This window comes from Trachemys scripta, chromosome 18, assembly GCF_013100865.1.
Source record: "Trachemys scripta elegans isolate TJP31775 chromosome 18, CAS_Tse_1.0, whole genome shotgun sequence".
NCBI classification, from domain to species: Eukaryota; Metazoa; Chordata; order Testudines; family Emydidae; genus Trachemys; species Trachemys scripta.
The window spans coordinates 4,852,096-4,871,203 of NC_048315.1; the positions used below are offsets into that span (position 1 = coordinate 4,852,096).

The 19,108-nt window shown below is 36.7% G+C and overlaps 1 protein-coding gene across 1 annotated transcript; it reads right to left on the bottom strand.

Annotated features, from left to right (window-relative positions):
- Nucleotides 1-474: 474 nt before the first annotated feature.
- SKA2 (spindle and kinetochore associated complex subunit 2) lies at nt 475-18,743 on the bottom strand. Its single transcript, XM_034752783.1, has 6 exons — nt 18,673-18,743; nt 5,076-5,127; nt 4,241-4,330; nt 3,249-3,425; nt 1,627-1,713; nt 475-586 (listed from the first exon to the last, which is right to left on the bottom strand). Exons 3-6 carry the CDS (start codon nt 4,271-4,273, stop codon nt 539-541), a joined length of 345 nt encoding a protein of 114 aa, XP_034608674.1. The 5' UTR covers nt 4,274-4,330; nt 5,076-5,127; nt 18,673-18,743; the 3' UTR covers nt 475-538.
- Between the last annotated feature and the right edge of the window lie 365 nt (nt 18,744-19,108).

The following is a 19,108-nucleotide window of genomic DNA, read 5'->3' on the forward strand; positions in this document are numbered from 1 at the left end:
TGACTTTTACTAAAAATAACTGACAAAAATCTTAAGGTTAACTGTAATTGTAAGATATATTTGAATATATCAAGTTCAATATTTAGGACATCAATATGTATCTTAAGAGTATACTGACATTGTTAGTGTATTTCATTGTGGGCCTACATTATTAAATTTAAGGCTAGCATCCAAAAAACTCCAAATTTTTAAAATATCTATTATACATACACATGCACTTCATTATGGGCATATTATATATGTATTTAAAAAGTTGGGGTTTTTTATGCTAACCTTGACTTTCACGATATATAGGTCCACAATGAAATACACTAATAATGTCAATATACTCTTAAGATACATATTGATGTCCTAAATATTGAACTTGGTATGTTTGAGTATCTTACAATTAAGGTTACCCACCCATCGAGAGAGAGAGAGAGAGAGAGAGACACACACACACAGACAGACAGACAGACACTTTTAGCAACCAGAAAAAAATAAAGTGTTAATGCTCAGAAAAGGAAGCTGATTTCTGTGAAGCAGTAGAAGGGGGTTGTCACTTACCCTCTTCTGGAATAGGAACTGTAGACACCGAACACAGTGGCTAAAAATAAACAGAATATAACATCAAGTTTCATATATACTGTGCTACAATTGTGAAGTTGTAGCTGTAGTTTTTAACTAACCGTTACCAATATAGAAATATGGCGGATTGTTGGTAATTAATTGCCAAGGAATTGATATGGTAGAATTCCTAAGCATTAAGTGTATGGTTCCTTGTGAGTTACCATACTAGCTACTAGTCAGCATGCAGAAATCCTAGTGCCAAACAGATAAGATAGGTAGAGAGGGGGGAACCTAGACTTAAATCATATTTGTAATAATGTAACAAAGACCCTGACTAACTCTTTGCTGATATTTGTTGTTTAATACCATGAAAAGTCTTTGTTATGATTGGTTTTATGGCAGAAATCCTGAGTTTCTGCCTAAAAGTGTTAGACCTCTTTAGTTTCATATTATATTCCATCAGCATTGTAATGTGGTTAAGTTATTCTTAGCCAGTTTTCAAATTACATTTAATATTTAACAGGAAATTAGAATAATTTTCCATATTTATAGGCATTTGACTCAAGTAATTATGCTCTTCACTCCCACCCCAAAGATTTAGTAGCTATTCTACTAATAGCTGAATGATCTGAGAGAGCACTTGTGACAAGAAACTGATCAACCAAAACGGAATACTCTTCTGAATTCAAGGTACTGTTCATGTTTGTTTTGCACACTAGATGTGATCTAAAGCAGCATGATTTACCCATCCTTTAGTACTTTAAAATATATGCTACCATATAAATGCAAAGATGTCACCGTTTTCTTAGTAAATGGTAAGAGGTTAAAGTTTCTTTTCCAAAACAAAATCTTCTTGAACAAAACTTTTCCTGGGGGAGGGAAAGAGGAGAATGACCAAACAAAACATTTGTGCAATAAACTGGAAAAGTAAAAAAAGTGAAACTATTTCAGGGCACAGTCCTGAAAACCGCTAGTCAAGTGAGCAGTCCTAATTCACACAAATAGTCCCACTGACTTCATGGAGATTACTCAGGAGTAACAGGCTTGCAGAATCAAGCCACGTAAAGCCACAATTACCTCTTCCATTGGTGGATCTGTTCCTTTAACAGTTTTACACGCTAACTGTTGTTCTGCACTCTGTTCTTCTTCAGACAGAGGTGAAAGCTAGGGGAAAAAAGAAACTGCTATTTTCACACTTGCGGTGGGATTTTCTGAAGTACTCTGTTTGCTTAAACCTTTTCCCATTTAAAACTATGGTAAACTCCCATTAAATTCAATGGGAGAAGAGTTAGGGGCTGAGTGTTTCTGAAAATCCCACCATTAAACTCATGTTCAAACTCCAAATAAAATCTACTCATGGTATTCTAATGTTAATCTATAGTTCTAACATTTGAAAAATAAGTGTTCCATTTAAAAAAATTTCTAATCCCTTCTTTTAAATTGTTTCATCAGTCTCTGCTATAGTAAGTACAGAGATGGCTACAAACAAATATACAAACTACTGGCTGAAAACTTTTTGCCTAATCCTCCTTTGCACAAGTAAGTGGCTAATGACTTTACCACTTCACCCCAGGACAGAAATCTATAAAATTATTCTCAACATGCTACTTGGCAGCATAACATTGGCACAAATGGAGAGGAAAGGTAATTGTATTTGACCGTCAGGGAAACTGCCATTTTTTTAAATAACGAGAAGGCATACTTTTATATTTATATATAAAGTTAACAGTCACAATGTTTGGTTAGGGACACTGTCAGATTAAATATAATATTTTGAGAGAGGCAGTGCCATCCAGTCAGTGTACTGAACACAGGGCTGGGATCCAGGAATATCTTAGTTTAACATTCTCTGTTTGATGTTGGGCTTGTCACTTAACTTCTCTAGGTTTAACCTTCCCTGTCCGTAAAGTAACAATAAGAGGGTTTCTAAGGATTAAGTAGTCAGTGTTTGCACAGCACTTAGAAACACAAGGAAACTTTTTAAAATATGATAATGCTTATAAAAGCTTTACATTTTCTAACATCCGAGACTATTAAAATTTAAAATAATTTTAGACTGTTCACAATTTATATTTACCACCACTCAGACAACTGAAAATGACTAATCTATTTTCACTTTCTTTAGAGTCAGTTTCCACTTTCTACCTGGCAGCTTTCAAGATAATAGATAACACTTGAAAGATCAGTTTAAAAACTGGGATTTAATTCAGTGTCTGAGACATCAATTTCCATCAAACTATTCAGAGACATGGGGTATGAATCACCATTGTGTTACTCCATCTTGAAATCAATGGAATTCCACCAGAATTACCTTGGATTACCACAATGGTGAATCAGACCTGTGAGTTCAACAACGGGCCCAGTCCCAGAAACCTTAATTAATGTGAGTAGCCCCAATGACTTCAATAGCGCTGCTCAAATGCAAAAGCATTTTTAGGATTGAGTACATTATATTGAGCTGTTACTTCAGTAATGTGAAATATCAGATCTCTCAACAGAAAACGTAAGAAAATTTTACACACACACACACACACACACACACACACACACACACACAAAAAGAAAATCTAACCCCTGTTCCAGTAACATTTTTGTACATACATGTTTATTCTTGATTTCAAAGGAACTACTCCCATCTATAAGGTTACATGTGTGCATTTACAGGACTGGGGCCCATATTAGTAAACTGAAAACATTACCTCAAGATCAGCGTGTCGCTGTAGTGCCTGCACCATCTTCATAGTGTTTTCTAGAGTAGCATGAATACAGCTCATAGATTCTCTTTGCTCTTTGGAAATTTCTTCCAGCTGTGCACATAACATTTTATAACGGGACTTCACTACTGAGAGTTTCTCTAAGAGAGTCACTGGATTTTCCTACATCAAGGTGAAAAAGGACATTTAAACTAGCAAGACATTAGAAAGATGATCAATTTGGCTACACAAGACTAAACATAGGATTAGATGTTCCCAAAGTATATGGCAACTAGAGCTGTTAAAAAAAAAAAAAAAAAAAAAAGAATTGAAAGAGACACTTTGTCAGTTAAGTGCTTCCACTATAATCAGTAGCGCATTACCTATAAAATGACATCTTTCATGTTTTGGAAAGTCTTACTTCATCTACTCATGCCACATGATAACTTTTCATAGGCAAACATAAATAGTAATAAGCCACTAACTCTCTGGTTCCACAGAAGATACAGTAGAATGCATCTGTTTCACTGCATCTGAACATATGGGGTGGGTGAGGGAAGATTTAAAACTATAAATAACGCATTATACTCCCCCTTACCCTTTTTCTTTCTCCCACAAGCCTGAGTCTAGCCATCATTTGTTGGCTGATCTATTGCAAGGGTCATAGCAGAGGTGTGTCTTGAGGAGGGTGTTGAAGTTGACAGTGCCTGCTAACACTTCAGCTGATTTCTCAAAACACAAGTATGGAGCATTCCATTATACTAAGATGTGGTTATTTTGAAATAAATCTACATCAACTGTCTTGGTATGTTGCAAAAATAGAACAAAAACAAACAAGATGACCAGGAGTTTTGACATTATATATAAACAAACACATATACATACACACACACACACACACACACAAAAACATGTTTTATGATTAAAGAGAACTACCCATTTACAGTGAATTTGTGCAAGATACAACAAAATTTACAATTTTAATCTGAAAATAGTACCTCTGCTGATGGATTATCAGGAAGGTTTTTCATTATTTCAAACTCCAATTTGTGTTGAATGTAATCCAGATCAGATTCTGCCTTCTGGAACTAAAACATTGAAGATCAACCACAATGTATTAAATAACAAAAACAGACAAAAAGCATAGTCATCTATCACTCTTTCCTGCACTAACAAAACAACCAACAACAAAAAAACCCAACACCCCACCCCTACCCCCAGAAATCAAGATGTTTCAGTTTGAAAGACTGATGTACTATAAGCAAGGAGCTGTTCCCCCACTTACTAATGTTTGTAGGTTATTCCAACCTTCTTATATACACACCAAAGCGTAAACTTGCAAACTCTTTATAGTCAAAGTAATTAAAGGTAAGTAGCCTTAAAGCAATTAGCTAGATAAGAACTTGACAGGCAATGAGAAGTAGTGGCCAAGAAGGTCCTTGAAAAACTTACAAGAACAGTCTACAGCATTTTCTTGCATTATCTGATAGTTGAGCTCACTGCTCTTCACAGTGCAAGTGTTACATATTATACAGTAAGCCCCTGTTGCCAGTATGTAGTTTAGACAAAGGAAAATAGTGACCCAGAATTGAGAGGGTGAATTAAATTTTTTTTACATCAGTCAAACCAGGGTAACATTCTATGACCTGTCATAAGGACATGCATTCATCTGTGGCAATATCTCTTTGGGTACACTACGACATGTATAATATAGCATGTAGCATGCTGAACCATTTAGAACCCACTGAAAAAGACTTCTCAAAACAGGAGTGAGTTGTTTTTTTCCCCAAAACATTCTTTAAGGACAAGTCAGCTGCAATCAATATTACTTATCTGTAATTTGAGTTTAAGGAAGGCCCATTTCCTCCATAGAGCTGGAGGAGACCTAAAAAGGACAAATGTACTTTAAACATAAAATTAGTTTCTTTACTCGTATTTTTTACTTTCACAACTAGGACCAACGGCTCTGGCAATTACTTCTGGGAAGTAACCAGCAGTGCACGAACATCCTCAATAAACAGGGAAGGGAAGGAGGAGAAAAAGAGGAGAAAAACTGAACCAGAATCAGCTACATTATCCAGAGAAACCCTCAAAACAAGCGATCCCAAACAGACAGGAACTATGTTTCCTTATTCATTTTTTTAAATATATTACACACACACACACACACACACACACACGTCTTCGGTTTTATTGTAATGCATGGAATTTAGAGCTAACTGAAGGACTTTGCGTTAAAAGAACTGCAAGCAGGGAAAGAACATCTTACAGTATTTGATCAACAAGAATACAGAGATCATCCTGCTTATGTCTTTCTGCTTACAAAGCCAGAGAACAGCATTTCCTTTCAGTTGCTCCTGATTTGGAAAATATGAAATCAGGACTGGTTAGATTTATATTTAGTTTTGTTCAAAGTAGATTTTGAGTCCTGACTACAGATGGTATTTGAAGTTGTTATTCCAACCTGTTTGAGGACTCTGGGATATATCAATAAACAAACAATCAGAAGGTAGTTTGACAACCACCTTGTCTGGAAGAAACTGCATGTAAAACCCTTTGATAAAGAGGGCTCTTATATTAATACAACCCTCTTGGTGGACCCAATGGCCAGTGCGAAAGAGATCTGAGATTAAGAAAATATGGCAATTTTTCCACTGCAGGTTTAAGAGGTGCCTTTGTCAGAAATACCCCATTTAGGCTCCAATATATGGCCTTAGATTTCTGAAAGGAGGCTCCTGAGAAAATGCAAAGTGGAAAGAAGATATATGGGGATTCAAAAGAAAATAGAAGGAACTTGGTGCACTGTACTTTACGTGGACCATTTGGGGTGAAATCCTGACACTAGTGAAGTTAAAGGGAGTTTTTCCATTAACTTCAATGGTGCCAGGATAACTCTTGGACTTTCAGAAAATTCAGGCTCAGCTCTGATGAGAATTATTCAGTAAGAAGTCTTTCATAACACACTTCTGAGATCAGTGGATGTGGGTTGAATACCCAGAAGCGGTGACCAGAGTTCTAGATACTGAAATAAATGGTGTATATACACAGGTATTCACTCATACAGTAGGCCTACAGTAGTTTATTGTTGACTTTGCTTTTCTGATACAGTAGATTTTGAAGGATCTAGGGAAGATTTTTCTCTTTGAGAACTTACTTTATCGGATATCACAACTACTGTCAGAGGAAAAGAGTTCTCTTGCAAACAATATCAGAGAAAATAGTTTTCAATTCTGACTAAAGTCAGAGAAATGACTGAAGTCATTGAGATGTTGATATTTATTCCAGGAATTTAAAATTAAGATACAGTGGATGTTCATAGTTTGGTAACTTCTCCCCCAATAGTATTGTTTGTAGAAGCATACTTCCCTGCTTTCTTAGATTATTTTGGTGAAGTTAGAGGTTTAGATGTTATAATAGAACAAGGGCTTTCTGTACTCTAAAAATTTATATTTAATAATGAAATATGAAAGTAAGGCTGCTATTCTCGATCACTTCCACTGAACCTTTCAAAGCTCCAAGAATTTCTTACAACTAAAAACCCATTGCAATTCTCCCATTAAGTCAAGGAAACTGTTAAAGTATTAACTTCAGCTGAAATTTCTAACTGTTTACATTATGTACTGACAAGATGCATTGTAAACTTCTTTTGATTTTTAAACACATTTTGTATGTTATCGTCAGTTCAACAGCCTTTTTGGTGTTAACATTCATTATATGTAGACAGCAATCACAAGAGCTTTTCTGTAACTTTCTATTCTTTAAAGGAAATCTAATGTACAAAGTGATCCACCTTTAACTGACATCTTATTATGCAGAGCTTTCTTTGAATGACTGAATGTTATGACAAATTTAATAAATATTTTAAGTGTATAAAGGATAGGTTTTCATAGTGATGACTTATTTCATAGAGACTTATACACAGCTGCCACCGATATTAGTGAGACTTGACAGCAGCTAAGTCCACACATCTAGCTTGAAATGTTACCCTATATTGTCTACAATTTCAAATGAGTCCAAATATTGTAGAAAAAGAAAGTGACAATCAAAATATTGTATTAGTAGAAACAGGCAGGTAACACATCCAACATCTGCTGCTAGGATAATTGTGTTGCCACAGAGAGTAACCACACTAGAAGAGTTTTTTAGGCTACCATCAGATACCCTGATGAGCTAGAAACATTCTATTCAAGTAGAATCCCCACTTCTCCTTATTTTTCCTTACTCCCTTTATCTAACCCACTCCACACACCTACTCTTTCCTTCCTCCTGCTCTTGTCTTTGTACAGTCTTTCACAATTATCTGAATTGCCCACTGTGTGGAACCAGCAATTTCTTACTACACCAAACACACACCTTTTCTTAATTCACAGCTCTCAAGGTGAAGTTCTTCTGTGGAGCTTTAAAATTATAATCTAAAGTGTGAAAATATATATATAAAAAAAAAAAAAAACACAAAGAAAACACCTTTCAAAAACTGGACCTTGCCTGATCCATTCATGTATTAGGCACCTGAATTTTATTGTGTTATGTAAACAGTAAATCCTTTGTGAAAGACACCATCTTCCATGCATGATACAGCCTATTATTTGTACTTGTAAATTTGACATTCTAAAAAAAGTGACATTTTAGTATTAAATGTATATAGGACAGAAGTGCCACAACAAAACTAGCACATCCATAAAGAAACGTCTCTACCTAGGGCTTGCCTACACTTACAGCTCTGCAGCAACACAGCTACATCACAGTTGCACTTAGTGAAGACACTATCTAAGGGCTGGTCCACACTAACCCCCCCAGTTCGAACTAAGATACGCAACTTCAGCTACGTGAATAACGTAGCTGAAGTCAAAGTACCTTAGTTCGAACTACAAGGTACTTACCGCGGGTCCACACGCGGCAGGCAGGCTCCCCCGTCGACTCCACGTACTCCTTTCGCGGAGCAGGAGTACCGGCGTTGACGGCGAGCACTTCTGGGATCAATTTATCACGTCTAGACAAGACGCGATAAATCGATCCCAGAAGATAGATTGCTTACCACCGAACCCAGAGGTAAGTATAGACATACCCTAAGCCACCTCTCCACCTCCTTGAGAGGGGGTAGCAATGTTGACAGGAGTAGCCCTCCCATTGATGTCGCGCAGTCTACACCAGGGGTTAGGTCGGTAAAACTACGTCGCTCAGGGGTAAGATTTTCCACACTCCTGAGCGACGTAGTTTATTATACCAACAAAAGTTTGTAGTGTAGACCAGGACTTGATAATGTAACTGTATTTAAGAGTCAGTCACTGCTGCTTCAATCTTACATATGCTATTACGTGAGTTTGTTACTAGGACATTAAGGGCTGAATCCAGCTCTTCTATTACACTTTTTGTTTTTTTTTTGTTTTGAAAGATTGTTTTTGAGTAAGCCAATACAAGAAGTATTTTCTTACAGTAACATTGCTAATTTTATTATTTGCTTAGAGACTAAATATTTGGTAGCTGACATTCAAATGTAAGACTTTACTAATGAAACAAACAAAAAAATTTATATATATTATTTTTCTTTCTAGTTAAAGGTGTTAATCTTCTCCATCAATTTCTACAGCTCTCTCAGCCTGGTCACTGTCCTTTCTCAGTACTAAAAAAAAAAAAAAAAAAAAAACTATTAGCAATAATGTGTAAACAGCTGTGAGTAGAGACTATCAATGACATTTCAGGATCTGGTTATATCAGATTTTATTTTTGATTATACTAAGAATGTGTCCTCTTGTTTGATCAAGATACTCACAACAAATTTAATTATTCCCTGATAAATCAGACAAAGATAAGTGGATAATCAAACTGATGACCTCACCAACACATTTCACGCAATTCTTTTCTTTGGATAAATGAGCCACTAGGGAATTGGATAATTGCCCTGTGAAATAGGTGATAAGATTATTGCTTAATTAACTTTCATCTGCCATTTTTATGTCTATTAGGGATTTCTGGTTTACAGAAAGGCAGTGTGCCCAGTTCACAAAACTAAACACTATGAATTTCTTCATATAATCATTTGGGATTATAGTTGAGAGAGACTGTTTTGAACATAAAATAAATATTTATAGAATTAATTTAACTCAATGTGGTTTTCACTGTTTGAACTGACATTTAACTCTATAGCAATAATTAGACCATTTGAAATGACCAAAAATATGTGATGCACTAATGCAACCTAACTTCCATTGACTTCAATGGATTTTGGGTCAGGCCCATATTTAGGTAGTTAAGTATATCCAATTATCTTATATTGATAGAAGATTGCTCCACACAAAATAATGGAAATCACAAGATCTTTGCCCATTAAGACTTACGTCTCTCTCTCTCTATATATACACACACACAATTTCTTTAAAATTAGAAATCCTTTAACAATACTCTTCTTAAATAGTTTGAAACTAAACAAACCACAATGCGTGACAAAGCTTCTCCATCTATCTCAGATTTATGGCACTATAAAAAAAGCCACTTTAACGTCTCTCTTCTGATTTATGTCCATCAGACCCTTTTGGTGAATGATGCAGACTTGCAATACAGAATTAGCCACCATGTGTAATAATACATAAGAACCACTCTCTCCTTTTGAGGCACCTCCCGTCCCCTGCACTCATTTATCCAAACATTTGTTGCTATTTAACATTTATCTTTATTTAGCAAATATTATTCCAGAAAGGACTACAGTATTGTACAGATCAGATGGAATGTCATGATCTGTACCCATCAGGCTCAAATGTTTCCAACATCCTTTTCTACAAAAAGAATCAAAATTAATATTAAATATTTTCTAACCACCCAGCAACAGTAAGTGGGGGAAGACCATGATGCGTGATCGGAGATCACTTACGCCATTAAAACTGTTTTGAGATTACTTTAATAAGGGAATCAAAAAGTCCAATATTTAAAACTCAGTCACCAGTAGAAAAAAAAAATCCTCATTATTAGATTTACTATTAAACTTATTTTAAAAGAAAACAGAACAGCCAATAAACAAAAATATTAGACGCTTAAGAAACACTAAAAGTTATAGAGGGTCCTGTGGCACCTTTGAGACTAACAGAAGTACTGGGAGCATAAGCTTTCGTGGGTCAGAACCTCACTTCTTCAGATGCAAGACCTGAAGAAGTGAGGTTCTTACCCACGAAAGCTTATGCTCCCAGTACTTCTGTTAGTCTCAAAAGGTGCCACAGGACCCTCTGTTGCTTTTTACAGATTCAGACTAACACGGCTACCCCTCTGATACTAAAAGTTATGTATTCCATCAACAATTAACTTTCTTGAAAGGTTCCTTTTGCTCCAGAAGGGAAACTCTGAGAAGACACAAAAATGAAACACTGAAACAATTCTATGAAGCCCATAACGTCACACCAACCTCCTCAAAATACAGTTTTCAATTTCCAAGTACACAAATAAATTGCTATGTAGCATACAAGTGCTGAACCTATCTGACAGCCACATCCTAAACTGATCTAATTAGAGGGTGCTGGTCCGTACTAATAAGAAACTTGAAAAAAAAAAAATTCTAGTCTAACAATAAAACACCTGCTAAATATTTCAAAATATTAATGGGAAAAAAAAACCAAGATTAAATTTCAAAAACCCACAACTTATTCTCCTGAGCAGAGTCAATTTTTAACAAGTCAAATATACACAGATGGTAGGTCTAGGACAAAACTCACAATCATAATACCTAGCTCTTGTTTCCATAACAAATATTAAAGTTCATATTGATGGTAAAATACACCAGCTGATTATTTAAGTAGCTTAAAATTAAAATTCATTACAGTTTAAAGAAAAACATGAAACAAATGTTAAAAAATAGGTGTTATCTTTGAACAACACACAGAACCTACTGAACTTTGATATTAGTTTTTCCAGTTGCCCCAATAAGCCAATACATTTACATTATAATATTAGAACCTGGATTATTTACAACTGCATTCCTTATGTCACTATTTTTGCAATATTAAATTATCAATAAGGAAATACCTTTGAAATTTGAACTATATTGTCCTGTGTTTCTAACAGAATGCAAAATTAACAGAACTCACATTATTTCTTTATAGCTTTAAAAATTCCAGTAAAGACAATGATATCCTTACAGATATCCTTCAATTACAAGTTAGCAACAAGCAACAGAGGGTCCTGTGGCACCTTTGAGACTAACAGAAGTATTGGGAGCATAAGCTTTCGTGGGTCAGAACCTCACTTCTTCAAATGCAAGTAAGTTAGCAACAGATTGTGTAATCAGGAATTTATGTGTATGTAACCTTGAAAACACAAATTATAGAAACATTAAATCATGAATAATATAGACATTTGTCATTTACAGTCACTACAATGGGTTTCTTAAATTGAACAAATGAAGATGACAGGAAAAATACAGAGTGAATGGTTTTACTATGAGTAGATGCAGATGTATTTTTGGTATGTGCTTTCTAAAGACTCCCATCAACATCAACAGGCTTTGGAGCAGGCCCCAGGACAATGGGGATTTTGCCACTGACTTGTTTGGGAGCAGGGTATATCCAAAGCGTATATACTTTTAATTTTGAGATTCACCTTTCAGTATACTGAAAACTTTTACTCTCTTCCATGGATACTTCTTTTGGCTAACTTTGGCATAGTAGTTAAAACACAGGATAGATGTGGAAGAGTTTAATTTAAGAAGTCCTCCAATTTTAGGAACAAGAAGAAAATACTTCTTTAACCTCTTAATCCAATAATTTACCATTTGACTTTGACAAAACTGCTCCTGAGGTCCAATCCTAGAAGTTACATTAATCATAAAAATATACAGTAAACTTTTTAATTACACTCTTTATTGTTTAAAAACCTTCATAAGGATTTAAAAATCTGTCCTGGTAATTCTGTCATGCTCTGTGGGAGAAAGTTTATATTCTTGATTTCTAATGACAGGCCATTAAAACAGTGTGTTTTTTGTTTACTTCTTTATCTGCACCCACATATCTCAGAATGAAGACATCAGGAATACAGATTACTGTGACTGATGTTAAAAAGCATCTAGGAACACTCAGTTTCTAATATAATACTGTTTAAATATGTTTGAAGGAAGGAATACATTATAATAGATGTCCCGATTTTATAGGGACAGTCCCGATTTTTGGGTCTTTTTCTTACATAGGCTCCTATTACCCTCCAACCCCTTGTCCCGATTTTTCACATTTGCTGTCTGGTCACCCTAGATTATAAATATGTGTATCTTTACAAAGTATGAAGCACAGCTCATAAGAATATAAAGCATGTTAAGCAAGGCAGAATTTGAGATTTACAGACCGACAATGAACCATTAACTGCAGGTTACTTGTATAATTGAGAATATTTAATTTTAATGTGCTATTGCTTGTCTATCATGTAACTAATATTTTAAGACTTGCCCTTAATGAAATTATAATTAAATATCACACCTTGTTTTGTAGAACTATACCTACATACATTTAAGAAATTATGCCCATTATAAAAAAATTCCCAGAACAGTTTAGATGTATCTGAGATACACCCCTCCTTTCTGCCACTTGTTTCTTATTTTATGAAAATATAAGAAGTGACTGTTTGAGCAAATGCATCTCTTAAAAAAAAAAAAAAAAAAAAAAAAACACACCACACCACACTGGAATGGGGATTAAAGATCAAATTACTATAAAAGTTTAAATCTACAGATACACCATTTTCTAAATTTAAGAATAGTAAAATACAATGTAATTTCAGTGTTAAAAATCTCACCATATTGTTATAGATTTGGAACCTTTGCACAATGAATATTTTACAACAATGAGAAAATGTAAATTTATTAAATGCAGATTTACTCACAGGCTTTGAAGAAACTGTTAGAAGCTGCAGGGCAAGAATCAAGATATTGCTGTGTACTCTGCTTTCAGATGCTTTGACAATACTATTGCACTGCTAGCTGTAAAGTACAGTAGTGCAATAAAGTCAGAGCATTCGTTAGCAGCAAGACATAGGAAAGGTAAGTGGAAATAATTTGTAATGAAAAGAATAACCTACATCAGATATATTTTGAACAAAAGTAATGTTTCTATTTAGTAGGCTGACCCTTTTTGAAACAAGGGAAACCAGAATCCTGAACAGCTAGTCAACACCATCTATGTATACGCTTTAAGTAAAAATAAGTTGATGTCAGATGCTGGCATCTTGTGGGTTATGGAAATCTGGCTACGGTTAATGTTAATCAGGCCTATTAGACACATGCAGGGACTTGGAAATTGTTAACACATCATGGAATGTCTGGATTCTCGTGACCAAGAAAAAATGATAAAAAACACCAAAAATCTGTTGTGAATTGGGTTTAGAACATTTTGCTGCTGCTCTTGCCCAACAATCACATTTCCAAATACATCTCTCTTTCATGTGTGTTATGCAGCTGAACAAAATAATGAGATGCCATAGGACAGAGGTTCTCCAGCTGTGGTCCATGGACTACTGGTAATCCAGGGAACACTTTCTGGCCACATTAAATTTGTTCTTATTTCCAGCTGTTAAACTTAAAACAATTAAAGTAATTTATTTTAGTTTCCTAATATTTGTCTAGCAAATGCTGTGGTAACCACAGCAATGATACATGATCACAAATGGGAGCAGGGGCAACAGGATTGTGAATTAGGGGAGAGGTGTCCGAAAGTCAGATTCTTTATTAAAATCTGGTCTACAATATGAAAAAACCTTCAGAACCTCTAGGGCTAGATAATTTCATCGGCCATCTCCACCTGTACATTCTAAGATTCTTAACAGCAAGACTCAGACAAATGGAGGAACTGAGTAAAGGTGCATTAAATCACTATGGCTGCAACCTGAGCCAAGTCCACACCTATGACATCATCTGCATTGTTTTCCTAGGGAAATTAGTATGATGTTCCCCTCCTTGCATTTGGAACATATTTCTTGGGCCATGATCCTAGTTTTGATAAAGACAGCACGTGTGAAAAATGAGTAAGTGGCAATCCTACTTTATTGTTATTGTAGCATAGTCTTCCAGTCTGACTAGACAAATACTCTGACCTTTAAATTGTGATTCCATAAAAAAAAAAAAAAAAATTTACTAACGTGGACAGTATCACTGGCCAATGCCCTTTTAACATTGCACTGCTTTTTGTGTATGATCACTAGTAGTACAACATAAAAAGGGCACTGGACAGACACCACTCACCAGGAAGTAATAGGTAGGTCCAACATACTACAAATACGATGAAATAAATGGAACAAGACTGCTCTCAAACAAGCATTTTAAGATTAATCTAGCAATTCTGTTTTTACAGTAAGGAACACTGAAATGTTGCACATGTGAATGTATTTTCCTCAGACCTTTATGCTACCTCCAACATTTGAAGGTCTGAGACTTAAAAGTAAATAATACTTACTAAAGACACCATTTCTTTAATCATAATCCACCACCATGTATTATACAGTGCTCTCAATAGGGCCTGATCCAATGCCCACTGAAGTTCGTAGAAAGATTCCCACTGATTTTAATGGGCATTGGATTGAGCCTCGTCTTCGATGCATATCACCTTCTGAAATGCAACAAGTCTTAAAAAAAACAAATAAAAAAAAACCAATTTAGGTTTATGCTCTTTTTACATAATTAATTTGACCATGTTATGGATCCTCTGACTCACTCTTCTCTTATTGTAATTTGGTCATTTGTCTTTCAAATGTATGCAGACTCGCTTTTAAGCCACATGGTTATTCAGTATTATCATTCACATTGCTATTAATAAAATTAGTTCTTTTTAAGTTTTCCTACAAAACAACTATAGTCTATCCTCAGTTCCTCTAGAAGCTAAAAGCTTTTCATGAAGTACATACCGAAACTGGGGAAGTTAGAAGTACTATTTTATCACACTTCTATGGAAAGAGCTGATGACTTTATAGAAAATACAGGAAGAACAAACAAGCCAAAAGGATAAACAAGACAGAAAGCTGCAATACCAGGGACAGTTACCAAGACACAAATTCCCATTAATTTAAATAATTGAATGCTTTCAGAGAGAGACAGACACACACACACACTCTTTTGAAAACCTAACTAAGCTTGTGTGCAAGAAATTAAAACAAAGTAAAATGGTAACATCTCATTTAAAAAAAAAAAAAAAAAAAAAAAAAGAGAATACAACTAAAAATTCAAGATGGCCCTGCATTGTGTCACTCATGATCCTTCCTAATGGCAGCTGGACAGGTCTCCCTTTGGAACAAGTCAAGAGTACCCCTAAAATCAAACAGAAGAATGCAAGATGGCCCTTGCCAATATAGGAGCAAAGGAACAAACTATAGTCTTAAATACTGGTAGCATAAGGTAGTAGTGACAGAGTGCAAATTATATATATGAATGATTTGGTCCAAACCAATCCTAATGCAATCTAATGCAAAAATCAAGATGTCTACTTGGAAACTAGGTCATAAAAACATTGGTTGATATCCTGGCTGCAATTAAGTCAATGGCAAGATTCCTATTGACTTTAAAAGGGCCTTGATATCACTCACTATTCCTGCACTGTAATTTCTTTGATTATTTTTGTTGCAATTATTTTTGTGTCCTGAAGCAAAAATCATGAACCATCAGATTCTACAAAGTGAGGCTAAAATGTGAGTATTTGTAATACTGACACAGAATTTGACATTCAACATATTGATAGTTTCTAGGCAGTTTTTCACAATAAAAATAGTTTTAAATTTAAAAATAGGACAAGTTTAAAAAGAAAAAAGCAACAGAAGAGACAGGTAGATCTCAAAACAAATTGACTGTATGGACATTACTATCAGTTTTACATTTAAAATAAAAATTGATCTTCAGAGATTTGAGAAAAATTTAAATGTCATTCAAGTCAAACAGTATAGTATTACCACGCCAAACGTTATTTGAGTATGATGACATCACTTTAGTAGATACTGGATACAGGAAGCTATAAAAGTATAATTTACCAGATTCCAAAATATGGCTTGGGATTTAAAAACAAAATCAAACAAAAACAAACAAACAAACCAGCTTAACACAAAGCACTCATCTTTAAAATATACTGTGAAATTGAGATTTACATAGTGTATGTATTTAATGCAGTGACCTTTTAACTCTGGAGCATTAGATTCTTTGTATCACATTATTAGAAAATATTTGAATGTTATTTTGTTCCTAATTGTAATCTGGTGTTGTCATAAAACCACTACATAGGTTACAGCACTACTCAGAAGAGCCATTGGACTGGAACAGGAAGGTAATGCGGGTCACTCAATAAGATGACAGAGGCACATTAGAAGAAAAAGCTTATACTTTTGACTGAATACCTTCTAAGTTGTTTATTTTCAGACAAAAAATGCTTCATTTGTACATTGCTATTAACATATTAAAGAAATAATTACATTGGAAGTGGAAGTTCAAAAATGTGAACGGAAGGGACAGTTAGGTAACTGAAAAAAGTTATTAAATGAAATAGAAGGGGCTAGGAAGTGCTTTAATTTGGTGCTTAAGAAAGTGAAGGGCTTAAAAGCACTGACTAGATTCAGGGATAGCGAGGACATAAAACATGAACACTTTCCCACAAAGCTCTGCCATTGTACCTCCTAGTTCTGAGGTTCTCTTGAGAAGCTTGTTATAGTGATTTAAAAATGTATAAATAAGGACCAGGAGAACACCAAACTCATTTTCACTTTCCACCTAATTAAAATTTCAATCCCATGTTTCCATATATTAAAAGCCAGAGTACTAACCTACTGCAATAGCTAACTCCCTGTATTCAATAACCTAGGAGTGTTCCCTGTGGGGCTATTGCTGGTCTATTAGACGGGTTACCAAAACAAATAGCATTATTGAGATAAATGCGTAATTGGAAGTTTGCTGACAAATACCACAAGGAAACAATATAGAGATATTTTGCAGAATCACATTTTATTGTATGTAATTCTCATATAAAAGCCTATAACATGTATGTTTATGACACAATGTAAGAATTAATATCCATAATAAATTAGAATGCACAGACCATTCCCAAATGTCTCCAACCATGTTAAACAAAATTATAAACAGACACATACGTGCCTATAATAATCCCAATAACTACTGAAATAAATTAACATAAAAACTCCAGAAACAAAACAAAAAAAAAAGTAGCTTAACACTTGAACTACCTCCTGAAGGATGCCACAGAAGGGCTCTGGTGCATATGAAGGGGAAATCCTTTCTAGGGCCTAATTGCACTATGAAAGTGACTTGTGTTAAAAGCACAGCGATTTAACCTGACTGGAGGTAGGAAAAAAAGAAACTATGGTCCTGCCTGGGGCGACTGGATCAAACAGTGCTAAAATTAAGTTAAGAGACCTATGGACTGGAAGGGCTGAAGTGAGCAACATCCTTCCCCCACTAAGCTGGGCACACAATACCAGTCTAGTAAGAAGCCTGACTTCTTTGCCAGACTGAAAAGTCCCATGAAACATCTCCATCAGCATAGTCAGTGGGGAATAGGCTAGCCAACAGGAGCTCTGCCCCCACAAGATTTTTGGGAACTAGAATGTCCCACACAAGTTTTGACCACTCATCCTTCAAAGTAGGAACGGACCAGCCCAAGTGAGCTCTTCCCACCCTCAACCAGATGAGAGCATGGATCAGCTTCAGCACAGCTCTGCCCTCCTTCCCCCATACAAGAGGGGCCCTGTACGAGAGAAGAAGTGGCCTTGAGGAGGACTGCGCCAGTTTCCCCCCAGCCCACCTCCGAGATCAAGAGGAGAATGGATCCGCCCTGGGGAGCTCTGCTCCATCACCAGCCCACTGGGATGAGAGGCGAATGGACCACCCAGAAAACTTCTACGCCCACCCCACTGCCTCCGAGGAGAGAGAAGAATGGACGGGCCCCAATGAACGCTGTGCTCCACACCCACCCCAGCATGCGGGAGACTAGACCCGAGCAGCCAACGTGCTACTGGGCTGGAAGTTCCATGCCCTCCCCCTCCCTAGAGAATGGACCAGTCCAGGCAACCTCTGCTCCACCTCCCACTTCCGGGCCGGAGAGGAAAATGGACCGACCCAGGAGAGCGCCGCTCCACAACCCCTCCCCCCGCCCCCCCCTCGCACGGGGAGAGGGGAATGGAACGGCCCGCCAAGCTCTACCTATTCACCTCCCCAGGGGGAGAACAAAATGAACAGACCCAGACGAATTTACCCTGCCCCTCCAAAGAAGAATAGGCCGGCCCAACGGGTGGGAGGAACAGTCCTGTGCCTCCCGCTTCAATCCCCAGCTACCCCCATGAGTCTGGTCCCCCTGACCCCTCCAGCCCACAGCTTGCGCCAGCGCGCGCTTACCTCCAGCCTCGCCCCCCAGACACAGGCCCCACTACCTCTTACCCGCCGGCCTCGCTCTCGGCCTGGTCCCCCGCCCCTTGAACTCACCATGGTCTCAAGCCTGGTAACCGCCGTCTCCATGTTGAATAGTTGACATTCCTCAGGCAGCGGCGGAGATATAGCCACCCCCTCTTTCACAGGATGGGAAAGCCGGGGGTCGCCATTGGGCAGCTGTCACTCACTGCTTAATTGGGATTGGCCCTCTGCTGACACAGATCCGCGCCCATTGGGCGGGGAAGGACGTAAACCCTGTTTATGACACGGATGCGGCCGTTGGTTGGAAGAAAAACTGCACCATGTGATTGGTTAGGAAAGGAGAGCCGCGAATTATGACTGGCTGAGAGTGGACTCCAATTGTGATTGGCTGATATTGGAACTATACTAGCTAATTGGGTAGAAGGGTTACCCCTGTTTTCTGATTGGTTTATTGCAAGGGGGTGGGGGAACTATGCCTCTTTTTCGTTTATCTTGTCCACTGCTCTGT